The 13661-nt window shown below is 36.3% G+C and overlaps 1 protein-coding gene across 1 annotated transcript in view; it reads left to right on the top strand.

Annotated features, from left to right (window-relative positions):
* Window positions 1–13661, top strand: part of PIP4K2A (phosphatidylinositol-5-phosphate 4-kinase type 2 alpha) — a 105467-nt gene that overhangs the window by 52446 nt on the left and 39360 nt on the right. Inside the window, exons 2-3 of the mRNA XM_057383780.1 lie at window positions 2482–2579; window positions 3673–3769. Of these exons, the coding sequence (XP_057239763.1) occupies window positions 2482–2579; window positions 3673–3769 (195 nt within the window). The remainder of the gene's footprint in view (window positions 1–2481; window positions 2580–3672; window positions 3770–13661) is intronic.

The raw sequence follows: 13661 nt of genomic DNA, 5'->3' as shown, positions 1-13661 counted from the left end.
AAACCTTCTGTTAGTCTGCATTTTTTTGCTTGACTGGGGAATGGGGAGAGTGTCCATTCACATCTTGAAGGGAATTTTGTAGAAAAAGTATTTTGGAATTTTTGCTTAAGATCAGAGAATCCCCAAAGTGTGGCTTTTCCATTCTGCTGTGTAAATGTTGCTTGTAAAGCTTACRGGTACTGCAGAAAAAACTGTGCCATTATATAGCAAATTTAAATATTCACAGCATGAAAGCTGATTTACAGATGTATGYGGAGAATCCTTACATCAGCAAATTAAGAAAGCAAGTACATATAAAAATTAGATCAATGTATTTTTGTTAATCTGAAGTGCAAATTTCCAAGGAAACTTTCTGTTTTAAATAGTTGAAGATGTTTGAATTCAGAAGCAAATATTCCTGGGATCACTCTTGTCTGGAATGTATCTACATTTAGGTTTCTGCTGCTGTTTGTTCAAGTGTGAAAATTGTGTGATCTGGCAATCTGAAAGAGGAGGTAATTCTGTAAAACAAATTCAGAGTTTCATATCTCTGTGTAATACATCTGTGTGTCTCTAGTTTTATTTGTACAGCAGCTAGACTAATTCTATAGACTCCTGAACAGCTTTGTGGCTTCAGGGTGAGATTGATATGCGGCTGTATCAACTTCAGTAAAGATCATGCATGTTGGATGTAATGATTTTTCAATCAGTGTTTTGGTTTTTTTTTGGTTTTTTTTTTTGTCGTATTTAATGGGGTGTCATCATGATTTATTAGGCTTGTACAACTGTTTTTCCAAAAATTTATTGGCGTTTCTTCTTTCTCTGCCTTTGGAATGACGAAAGAGCGTTCTCCCTACAACTCCAAGGAGTAAAGCACTTTGAGCTCATCTTAGATATCTTTCTCTTTCCTTTCTCTGCAGTCCTTACAGCTGCTATTCTTCTATCTAGAACTTTTCAGGGCTTTCCAAAGAAGCATTCTGTGAAATTCAACAGATCTTAGCAGTTTCCATGTGGGCTGCAAGGATCTCAATGGTAAAAATGAGGCATGGCAGAGAACATTRCTGGGGCTTTAAAGTGTTGAAAGGTAAGAAACCCGTGTGTGTTTCTTTCTTCTGCTTAAGAGCTAGAGGACTCTTCACTYCTTTTATATTTTGTTTAACTTCAGTTCTGCTAAAGGTCATACTTGCAGGGAGTGAGTTTTTTTTTTTACTCCAGTAACCTATAGCTGCTTCAAGTGAAAGATTTTCCWAAAGCCTGTCTTAAGCAGGGTGGCATTTACAAGCAATTAACATCTTTGTAGTTGGAAAACAGTGGTGGATAAGCAGTGCTAGGAACTGAGGAGCACACCTGTGTTGCTACATCCAGTCCTCATTGTGCATTTCCATCCATCTAGGGTGGGGGTTCCTTCCTGTAGAAAACTGCTGAGAAAAAATGTGCTCTGTGTGAGCAAAAATATTTGACTTGGTAAATTGATATGCATGACCAGAGTGTAGAGTGCWGTAAAAACATGGGTAAAATGTATGTCATGGGTATTTGGTGACTGTTGTGGTAATGGGTATCTCATTCCTGATTTGGAAGGACCGTTGCAAGCTTGACAATTCTCTGTCTTGTATTTATATGTTTTAGTTAAACTTAGATAAAATAAGAGTAGATGAATATATGCAATACTAAAAACATGTCTACAAACTAAATCATGGTGAAGTTACCTACATTTTATAGATATGGTCAGAAATAAACTTAAACATAAGTGAAAAATCCTAATCTAGAGAATATTGAGAATGTTCATCTCAAAGCTAGAAAGAGTAGCTGGTCCACATAAATGTCATTTATGTTATGACATAAATGTCATAAAAAACAAGGAAAATCTCAGGACTTACATTTTTGCTTAGAAATAAATATGCATGTATCTATTTAATTTGTCCAACTTGAACAATGAAAAAAACCATTCCTGAATACTGTGACTTATAAAAACTCATCTGTGTTTTGCAGTACTGTAAGAAACAAACCTGTGCTTATTGAGCTGAAAGTATGTGCATTCACATGGATGCAAAATTTCACTTTAACTTYTATAAACAGTTCAAGACGCAGTCATGTAAGGCTGCTGCATAAGCTGCCAGGGTAAATAGTCATTGGAAATAAAGAAGTTGAATTGTCTTTGGAAAGCGTAGCTCGGCTTACAAAACAAGAACAATGTGTTGGTATTGAGACCATTTTGCTGGCATCATCGTTGACCTTCCATAAAAAGCACACTCCAGGTGTGCTTTGAAGCACCATTTTTTATTTCTGAAACAAGTATAAATATGGAATGCTCTTTCTTCTTTCTCTTCAGAAGTGTCACTCTTGAGATTGCATTTGATCTGGAAAGAATAAAACTGCTTTTGCATTCTTCTTGCATTCACTCCTGGGACAYATACACAAGAAATCGTAGGCTTTCATAATTAAGACATATATGTAGCATCTTTGCAAAGACATCAGCACCTAAATATATTCTGTTTTCTCTAGATCAATGAACTGAGCCATGTTCAAATCCCTGTTATGTTGATGCCAGATGATTTCAAAGCATACTCAAAGATAAAGGTGGACAATCACCTTTTCAACAAGTAAGTACAAGTAACAATTTTGTGTAGAAGTGGATAGGGGCAGTGATATTTTTATGAAGTACTATGAACTCTGTTATTTTTCAGTGCATGGGACTGAAGTTTTGATGATTAAGTTAATCCTGAGATAAACATAACCATCTGTGCTGTTCTAAAAAGCAACAGCAAGGGCTGCTGGGTAGAATTTTTCGTCCATATGGTTTATTATTGCCTTATGAGTATCTTAGATATTGAAGGTGAGCTTTTCCTGGTGTGATTATTTATGACTGATGTAAGCATTTATTTGTGTATTTTTAAAAACATAATTCATATGCATGTACTCTTTAAGTGTAGTATGTGAAGAATGAGAATCTAAAACATACATAATGTTTGGCTTTTTATTTTCCATAATACTAAATCATACCAATCATATAGAAGCTTCAAAAGTATTAAGGTCATTTCATGTAGTATCTATTGTCTCTTAAAATAAAATGCCCTGTGAGCAGTATGTAAAGACATACAAAACTATTAATGTTGGTTTGTGTATAACCTGAATTTTATTCAAGATTACATGTGGAAAAAAAATTCTGCTACTTTGTGTCTTTTGCTCTGTGACAAATGTCAGAATAACTTTTCTCTTGTATAAGCCCRAAATTAACACTAGGATATTAAAATTAGTTCTGTATTGAATGAGTCAAATTTTCTTGAAGTTTTGGCACTGTTAGTACTTTTTGATGTCACAGATGGTATAATAATTCTTGTATAATCCAATCTAAGACTTCACCTTTGAACTAAGTTTAGGGCAGTGGGAGAGCATTCTTTCTTGCTTTTGAGTCCATATTTCAAAACTGTCAAAATACAGTTTGTATTCATTTCATTCCTGTTACAGTTCCTTAGCTACAACATAATGATGTCATAACAGGCTAATAAACATTCATTAAACATTGTGAAGAAAAACAAAATAACCCTATCTCAGTGAAAAAAAGAAAAGTATTAGAAGAGAGATTGTAAGAGGACTGTTATCCTCAGCTTTCTATGAACAGCACTGAGACAAAATTGTCTAGAGTTACTTAAGTATTCGCAATGATGAATTTGAATTGATTTTATCTTCTTTCAGAGAAAACATGCCAAGTCATTTCAAATTCAAGGAATATTGTCCAATGGTTTTCCGTAATCTAAGAGAGAGATTTGGAATCGATGATCAAGACTTTCAGGTAAGTTCCCTATGAAAAAGCCCAGACTGATGAAATGAACATTTCTGTTTTACCTCTTGGCCTGCCCCAGCTGTCTCTGGTTCCTGCCCTTCTGCCATCTTTAGTCCYGTGTTTCTCCACATAAACTGCGTTATTGAAGATGCAGAGTAATGCCTCTTGTAATAAGGAGGAAAAATAKTGTCTGGATACTGCTGACCAGAGATTTCATGTTCAGCTGAGTTACTTAGTAACAGTTGCTTCAGTGGTCTCTTTGTACCAGATGTGGTTTTTGAAATGACTRCAGCCTTTTTTTTTCCCCTCATGTCCTTTCTGGTTAGAAGAGAKTGACCTGTGGCATGGCAGCTTCATCCTGCTTCATCATTTCTCATTTTGCTGTTGTTAAGAGGATCTGGAAACRAATCACTTTTGTAAAGCAGATACAGCAAACCGAGAAACTGTTCTAGATTTGGCAGAGTTGTTCCATGCAGTCAGTTTCTTTCTGCCTTTGCAAAAGATARTCCTTGAACTCTGGTTCAGCCTGATTTGCCAGTTCTCACTGACAGTTCCCCTTTCCATTAACCATTCCTAATTCACACCATTTCACTCACCGGGATAATTCCTTCTGCAGTCACATTGCAAGATGTTCTGTCCTACAGAATACTTGCTGTGTAACAGCACTGCTTCCTCTCATGCTCTTTTGCTCTTCTAAACTATTTTGATGCGAGCTGGAGTTACATTTATACTGTCRCTAAGATATATTAAGAGAATTTTTAATTAATGGTTGTAAGTAGCTAAACAAATGGTACAAATGCATTTGTACAATAACACTCCCATTCTTGCTAATAGAGCATACTAAGTGCTGCAGCAAAAATCTATATCTATGTCCTTCAACAATTTTTACCAATTTTCCTCTTTTCAGTATCAATGTGCTGGAAGTGCATAGTTGGGTTAAGATGTTCAGGGGGTTCAGATGGAGATTAGGTTACAAATCTCAGTATGCAGCCATGGTAACCTTGCGAAGACATGGAGATTGTTGGTTTATTTTGGTGGAGTTGTCGTGATCATTCATATTGCACAATTTTTCATTATCTGGTTTGTGAAGAACTGTTTAAAAGTTCTGAGTCTGAGGCCAGCAGTTTAAACCATACATCAGATTKCATTTCTGATTCATTTTTGCCGATGGACCAAGGAGGATCCTCTTGTTTGAAAAGTTACTTGATTCCTTTATATGAAGTTTGGATTTTTCTTGACGGAGGAAACGGATGAGTGTCAAAGAAGGAGGACATGTGATTGCTCTTGAAGTTGTGATGTCAATGAATGCTTCCTATCTTTAGAATGTGGGCTTTTGACACTGCTAGACAATGAAAGTTACAATTCACTGAATATGTTAGAAGCCTTAAGATGCTATAGACAGTTAAAACTGGCAAACTTGGCATAATCAAAAATGCTGCATTCCACAACACTGTGAAATGTTTCCATCTGCACTGCTATTCTGCAAAAGAAATTCCTTCTGTAACTGTTATACTGCTGTTTAGATTTATTAATGATAACAGTGGTAAAACAGCATTAAGGGACCGTCAAGATATAAACTGTATTTTCAGATTAAAACCAAAAATACTTCTTTGTAGTTATGTGTTTTAGGGGTTTTGTTAATGTAACCTATCAACAATCCAAAATAAGAACATGTAACCACATTGTGGGTTTTGATTTACCAAAACTATGTATTTGCTAGAAAAAAAACTCAGTGTTATTTAGTATTCAAGGTATATTTAGTGAAGAACAGAGGATAGTTAATTTTAACCTAAGAGAAGGCAATGTCTACCTTCGCTATTGTTTTTATCCTCAGCCGAAGCAATTTATCACTGAATTCTTTTTTACTGGACTAATCTGATTAAAAAGAAAAGAAATTAAGTGCTCAAAGTATTTATGCATCTTGAACTTTCTTTCAAAATTAAATTATTTTTACAGAACTACACATAAACAAATTGTGTCATCCCATGTGCAAAATAGGGATTATCCCTGTTAAAAGTAGAAGTTGCTTTCATTTTAATGTTAGAGTCTCTGATTTTAAACAGGAATCTAATTTGATAAAGGGAGTTTCACTATATATACTTTTTTCAGATAATCTTTGTCTTCAGCGAAGTTATTCCAATTAATATTGGTTAAAATATTAATAAATAATACATAAATAAGTATTATAAATACTATATAAATAAAATATTCTGAGTCTTATACTCAGAATCAAACCTGAAAATGAAAAATTCTTTGCAGTGTAGAAGTAAGGGAAAGCTTATGGAAGAAATACTAAGATACTTTCTCTGGATAGTTTTTCTTATATAATGATTTTTAGCGAGGGAGTCCTAGTCGATTGTGAACAATGTCATTCCCATTATTGAGCCAGATAGGATTGGTTTAGATAAATAAACCMAATTACTTTGTTCATTAGTCAGACACATCAGTCACAGTCTCAAAGAACATTCATTTTAAATGCTTTTGTTTTCAGAGTGTTCTGCTGATATCCTTGATGAGTTRTTCCAGAGGGCAAATAGCCTTTCCTTATGAGTAAGCACTAAAAAACAAGACCTACCTCATGAAAAAAATTGGAAGTATATGCTCTAAGTAGTGGGCTATACTAATTTTAATTCTTTACTTTGTGTTTTTCATTTTGTAAAAATTTTGTGGCCTGCTTAACACATAGACTTGGTTCACGTGTGGAATAGTTAATGTATGGAATTCGTCTTACGGAGATCTCCTTTTGCCTCTGGAGAGAGATTTCAGTCTCACAATGGACCTGKTTTTTTTCCCACAAGTAGTCTTGACTTTGGGGTCAGAGGAATTCCTTAAATTGTACATGTTTCAGGCATTACAGGAAGCCTGTAATGTAATGGCAATTACAGTTCATGGAATGAACTCCCTTCCTTCACATGATGAAAACCAACTCACTTTTTTGAGGCATTTTTGGTAATCTGTCCTGCATCTGTCTATCTTTCATAGGTAGTTGGGCATCTCCAAGAGACATTTAGTGCTGAACTAGGATTGAAGTTTCRTGGAGATACATGTGTGGTTGCCAATACTGAGTGTGGATTTTTTCGTGGCTCATTCTCTATTATGGACAGCAATGTAAAAAATACAGTATGAAGTTAGTGAAACCTTTTGTTCAAAGACTGCCTGTACAAACTTGTTATGACAAATTAAGTCTTCATTCTAGGTTAAGAAACTTCGTTCTTGTATTAAAAAAAAAAAATCTAAACCAGTTACTGCATCAAATTATAAACTGGTCGGGATGTTCTCTCTTTAAAGGGTGAACGCAAGTGATGATCARTCAGTAAGAATCAAAATTGCATTTGAATGATGGAAAAACTTTAAAACCATTTTAGCCACTTRCAAAGACTATAAATTGTCAAAGGGAAATAGACTTGTTTTGCTTTGTACTGTAGGATGTTACGAGAGCGTACATAKGGATCTCTCATTGAAGATAACTTTTTAAAGTGTCAAAATAATTCCAAAAGCCAGAGCATTAAGTAATGACAGATTTTGCCTTGATAGGGTAAATTATGTTTTTTTGTTAATGTTTTATTGTTTAATTGAAAAAGAATCTTTCTAACATTCACTGGAGAATACTTGAGCGCATTAACAGTTTGTTGTAGAAAAGAAAAAGATTGATTATAAAACAGATATTGTAGAGTCCCTCACTACAGCACAAAATTGAGGGGGAATGCCAAAAATAAAAATTAGGTTTATGCATTGTAAAGGTTATTCTAGAGAAAGATTTCTTCCCCCTCCATCCTCCCCAATTAATGGGATGCTGGTTTTTTTCTTCGTGATTTCTTTTCAACTCACTTGACATACTTCATTATCTTAAAAAATCCGAGAGTATCGTTCTGTTAGAAGAATTACAGGATTAGCTTCTGTAAACTGCAAAATTATGAGAGATTAACAGGCAAGCAGCTCACCTAACACCCTCCAACAATCTGTAGAAAAATAGGATCTACTGCTGTTACAAATTCTTCTGCTGCTGTTGCTGTAGGAAGGGAAACTTTTTTTTTWCTGTGCTCCAACACATCTGTTCTTGCTTAAAGTTATTGCTGAATCCTACATCTGGATTCTGCTAGGCAAAAGAGGAAGACTGGGTTCTTGCCCAATAAAGTACAATTGTTCATACCAGAGGGCATCAGTGCAGCGTTCCAGTGTACCTAATGAACCTTCTACTGGGGATGAGGGAGAGCCCAGCTGACTTCCCTTAAAGTTTTAGTACTCASTGTAATAGGAGACAGGCTCACATCTGACTTTTCCTGTCTGCAGGAGCAGTTTGTAGAGATTTTCTGTGCAGGGCAAAAAATTCATAAAGAGCTTTTAGTGGATGGGTCTAAGTTCCTTTTAATTTACTTACACTTGATATTCCTCTAAACATTTTTTTCCATATAAAAGATTAAAATCTAAAATAATAATTGAGAATTCCWGGTTTTAAGCAATTTCCCTGATAACAAACCATATGAACTCAGTACTTTTCACTTCTTCTGATAAGGGTGTTAAGGAGACTTTTCAGTATYTCTCAGAGCTTTCTATGCAGAAGGATTTGTAGTCTAGACTCACAATAAGACATCAAGAAAACAATGCAAATTCTAGGTTCATTTTTTAAGATGTTAGCCYTCAGTATAATTTTCTTTGAAGGTATCTAAACTTCAGATCATCAAAATTCTTCTCAATCTCTAATTATTTTTGCTCATTTTATATGAATTATCTAGTCCTAAGAGATCATCATAAGAACTTAAAAACTACTTTGTAGAAGAAACATATCATCTTGGATGGCAAATACTAATCAAAGCTCTCAAATGGTGCCTCTGCCCTAAAGTTGACTCTTTCTTGGACCTTGTTTTGAGAAGAACAAGCCACCTCTAGCATCAAACTACAGACAGTAAGGTCGGCAACAATTATGTTAACAGTTGGAGCTTATTCCTAAAAAAATCTCTTCAATTAATTTAATAAAGTGCATTAAAAGTCGTGGAAGCAAGAACTGCCTTGAAAAGAAAATAACAGTGCTAGTCATTGTATTTTAGCATGGTAAGTCTGTCAGTGCATGAAAAGTTTTTGGGCTTGCCTGTCAGATGAGATTCCTGTGGCAGAGTATCCAGTTTGTGGATCCCAAATGGACATTGAGACCAAGATGTTCAGACCTGCTGACGTCTGGTTTGACATGAGCATRGGCAGTAGTGGTAGTAAAGTGTTCAACCAGCTGTAGTAACAAAAGCTATGCTGTTTGTAGTCTTTCAAGCATGTAAAAAAATGAAGTTTGCAGTCTAAATCCAATGTTCCAAGATTTAGTTCCTTAAGCGTCAGCCCAAATAACAGTTCCGTGGCGGTGGGCCTTAACCTTAGTATATAAGGCAACAGAAATTCAAACTTGTGGTTTCTCTCAGTTTTCCCTGGAAAACATTTAATTTGCCTTGCCTTTCACCCTTCTTTGCCTAAACTGTTATTCACAACTGGGCATTCAAACTAGAAAACAGTAATTTAGTATGTGCTGGCAACATCAAAACAACCCAATAGGTGCTCCCCAAGTTCTTACAGACATAGCTATTGAAAGGAAGGCATCAAGCCAAACTTTATAGGGCTAAAAGGAAAAGGTTCCCAGAAAAAGAGCCCTAATTCTTTCCAAAGCAAGTGCATGCCTTAAGCTGACAGCTCCAAATCCAGATCTACGGTCTCAATAGGATAACTTGATTTAGGAAAGACTCTTATGTTTTATTCATCAAGTTTCATTCAGCAGTCAAGGAACTATAACCTTTCTCCTGGAAGGATAGCTCAGTGCAAAAAAAGAAGTTGGTGTTTCTCCTTTCTCTGTCAAAGTTTTTCAAGTCTTTCACCATAGTAAATACTCCCTGAATAGTTTGCTTATAAATGTTCATAGGTGTTTGGAGTGTGTACATCCATATCTTAGAAAAATTGTAGGAAGAGCTCTGTATTTCTGATGGGTGCACCACAGGACCTGTCTTCATCTTCAGGAGGTCCCATGGCATTCACCAGTGGCCTTTTGTGAGCCGTGCTTATGAGCTGACAAGAAATCACCATGCAGAATTGTCCATCCATCTGGCAAAGGCAGGGGGAGGGTACACCCGGAATGTGTTTGTAGCTTATGTTACCAGTAAGGTCAGATATGCTTTGCTCAACACCAGACTCCTTACAYACCTTCCAGTGTCAGAGATAAATGTTTCCTGGTTATGCTTCCTCAGCAGTGTTTCCAGATAGGAACCTGCTTAGCGGCAAGAATGCACAGTGCCAGCATACAAAATAAACCCARAAGTCTTCTCTATCTGACCCTATACAGCAACCCAGACATATTTGGTTTAGGTGCTTCTGTTACATTAAAACACCAGTGCTTTGCTTTTCTTTCCTCTACAAGTCACTGACAAAACACTGTCCTGAAAGTCATCTCAGAAGTGGGCTGCTTGTTCCAAATTACAGCAGATAACCTTGGAGCATCTCTGTCAGTTGTATGACACTCCCTCTGATGTACTTCTTAATCAGTAGTGCAGCTCTAATTTTCATATCCATGATTTCTGATGTCTTGTAAAAAGAAGAAAAAAAAAGCTGAGGGGAGCTCCAGGCTTATCTTGTGGGAAGCTGTGCATGGGCCAGAGAGTACCWCTGTAACTGCTGCTGCAGAAGAACAGCCAGACCATGTGTACATCATCCTCAACAGTGATGCGCCAGGCTTTTCCACTGACCTRTGATTTCAGTCATTACAGAGCATCATCTGTGCACTTATTTTTGCCTATTTGTTCATGCAAAGCTTGCCTAGGGGCACTCTTAAATAGTCTGGGATGTGATCTGATTTGTCTTTAGGGTACGTTGAGCTTGTGAAGCTCATTTTAGTTTTCCATGGCTTTTGGATGAGATCACAGTACCAGAAACGGTTGTTTGCCTTTGTCCAGACGTTGTGAAATGGGGAAGATTTAAATCAATGAGAAGCTGTTAAGCCAGTCAGTTTGAAAGATTACTGTTCTTCTAAAGCTCTCTACGCTTTACCACCACAATTTTCCTATTGCCCTTTTTCTCAGGAAAAGCTGTGACTCAATGGYAATTTTTATTAGGCTCCCTTTTTAAATTACTTATAGAGAGTATTTGTATTACAACCAACACGTATGTGTTCAAAGTTTCTAAAATACAATCTTGTCGGCTAAAGTAGCAGTTAGAAAACAATGACATTTACATTAGGCGTGCGAGAGATTAGAATGAGCTAATTAAATTGACCTTTAAATCTCTCCACCCTCTTGGAGACTGGGGCTAATCCTTGGCCTCCCACTGTGGAGATAAAAATTCGTGCTGTGAACATTTTAAGCAAAGTGGGCAGAGGAGGAAGAGCCTCACCAGCAGTTTCTCTTTGAAGAGGGGGGCAATACTTTTCCAGTATAAATATAGCTTGCASTTATGGTGTGAGCAGGGGGACAGGTTCTTCCTGTACTTTAGTGGCTTTGCTCCATGTGTTTTCTTCACAAAAATAGTTTTGATTGGAAAAAAATAGCTCCGAACAGCTTGACTTGTTACTCTTAGAAACAATCAAAGCTTYTCTGGAAATTAGCTTAGTTTTTGATAAATGTTATTGGTATAACTAACATTATGAGTAGTATCATTAATGTTACTTAATTACAATTGGTTGCTATTTTTATTGACCAATGTGTAGGGTAAAAGTAGACTTCCAAAGGATARAGCATTAAAGGTAGTGTTTTAGCTGGTTTCTAAGGGCTCTTGAGGATGCTTCTTACAAAGTATTTGCCTTGATATTTTGTGTCTTGGATTTTTAAAATGCTAATTATTGCAGAGCTTTATGATACCAAAATTATATAAATAATGGATGATTAAGTGACAACAGTCAAAATKTAATTGTCAACAAGCCATTGACATTTCATGTAGTGAACCTTGTAGAGGAAGCAAAATCCATTCAAATGTCAGAGTGGAATAAAGACAAGGATTTTGTACAAAATCCACTTTGATCACCTGGCATTCTGAGCCTATCCAAATGAGGTCCTTTTAATACAGTAAGATGAATACTTTTTTGGATAAAAAAAAGCAGTGCAGAGCTACACAAGTGAGGTCTGTGTTCAGGGAGGTGGTATGTCTGAGAAGGAACAAGAGGTCAAAGAGGACAAGAACTTTGCACTAGTGGGACCTTTGGACTAGAAGGAGTAACTGCACCCTAGGGTGGATAAATTAGAAGGCATAAAAATAAGATCAGGAAGAGGTCTAATTTCTTTTTGACATCCATTTATTTTATATCTGTTGCTAATACTATATGTAGTTTTGATGCTAGTAGTCTTTAAAAAATGAAATTAAAATGTGGATGTAGGAAAGAATACCAAAAGGAATGTCAAAGGAATTTAAGGACATAGAGAATGCCATGTGGTTGGGAGTGACAGAGTCTGACCTGCTGCACTTGCAAAAATTAGAGTTGAGAAGTAAGTAGAATGTGAGCATCTTTGCAGAAAAAGAATACTAGGTACTTCAGGAAAAAAACAAATATGAATGACCAGAAAAGGAAATAATGTAATTCAAAATTAGATTCACCTTTTCAGCAACACAAATGGCTAAATACTAGAAAAATTACAGTGGTCTTTTGAAGGTAGAAAAAAATCAGGACTGCCTTTCTGGAATTTGCCTAATCCACAAGTTAGGAACTGCTGGGTGCAGTGAAATAGCTTTTGATGGATAGCAGTTGTATTGGATTCTTGTTTATGAATTTTTGTTGAAATCTCCAGAAGACGCTTCTATGAATGTCAAAGAATTGTGGATCAGGTCCTCAGAGCACTTATGGAAAAAAAAAAATTTCCTTATCTAATAAATATGGATATTTATTGTAGGAAATAGAATAGAACTCTGTGCAGATTGCTGAGAGTTTGGGAAAGAGGGGAAAGAGTTAGTCTGTCGTGAAACTAAGCAATCTTTCAGGTAATTTGCTAAAGAACATGCTGTGCTGGGTGAAATGATGACATGTAATTTAGGTGTGCTGATTAAATTTTTTTTTATCAAGAACTCTCTGGGAAGTTAACTACTAGTAAATGGTGTAGCTTTTAGTAATTTTTTTTTTTCACTTTTATTGCTTTATCAGAGAATTATTTTGTGGCATGGGGCGAATTCTTTGTGATTTGTAGCCTCTCAGCACCGAAGATCAAATGAATATTTCTAGTTGTCTTCTAGTCAGTGCAGGTGGTATTTTTTATATTCATTTATGTAAAGGTACTTAAGCTTCCAGCCAGTGACTTGTCAGAGGGAAACTATTTGGGAAAGAGGGGGATGTATGTAAAACAGAAATTAATCTAGTAAAGGTATCTGTGAGCTTGGCATGTTAAATGTGTCCTCAGTTGTATAAGTAATTACACAAGTAATTTAGTGTAGTCTTTAAGTGACCTCATGAAAGTATTCACACTTTAAAAGTACAAAACCTTTTATTTCTCCTGAGACCAAAAAACCAGCAGGCACAAGATTAAAACTTCACAAATGAGAAGCGAATGGGGAATTGGCAGAACACGCACACTCTGAGCTGTAGACYAGCAGTGAGTTGCTAAGCGAAGCTGTTAAGTGGAACAGGGTATGCATGGCTGACAGATGTTTTAATTGTGCCAGAGGACCAAGGCACACCATGGAAGAGTTGGCGAAGGCTGGGAAAATCTGAAAAGGACAGGGCAGTCTGACYCTCATTTCTGTGAATTTTGGGCTCACTAATGCAAATGTATAAGCTGCTGATTTTTATTAACTTAATGGGGCTAATGCTTCCAGTGTTGTACAGCTAGTGACACGCTCTCCTGGCATGGTGGGGAGGTGCTGTGTTGTAGCAGTACGTGATGGTACAAAGGTGGTTAGATCATCAAGCCTGTGTCTCTGGGAGGGCAAGAGTTGGCATTTATTTGCCTCCATCTGA

Source organism: Malurus melanocephalus, unplaced genomic scaffold (genome assembly GCF_030028575.1).
Source record: "Malurus melanocephalus ecotype Western Australia unplaced genomic scaffold, MMel_1.1 scaffold_14, whole genome shotgun sequence".
Classification (NCBI taxonomy): Eukaryota; Metazoa; Chordata; class Aves; order Passeriformes; family Maluridae; genus Malurus; species Malurus melanocephalus.
Note: the sequence above shows the minus strand (reverse complement) of the source record. Positions and strands in the feature narration are given on the sequence as shown.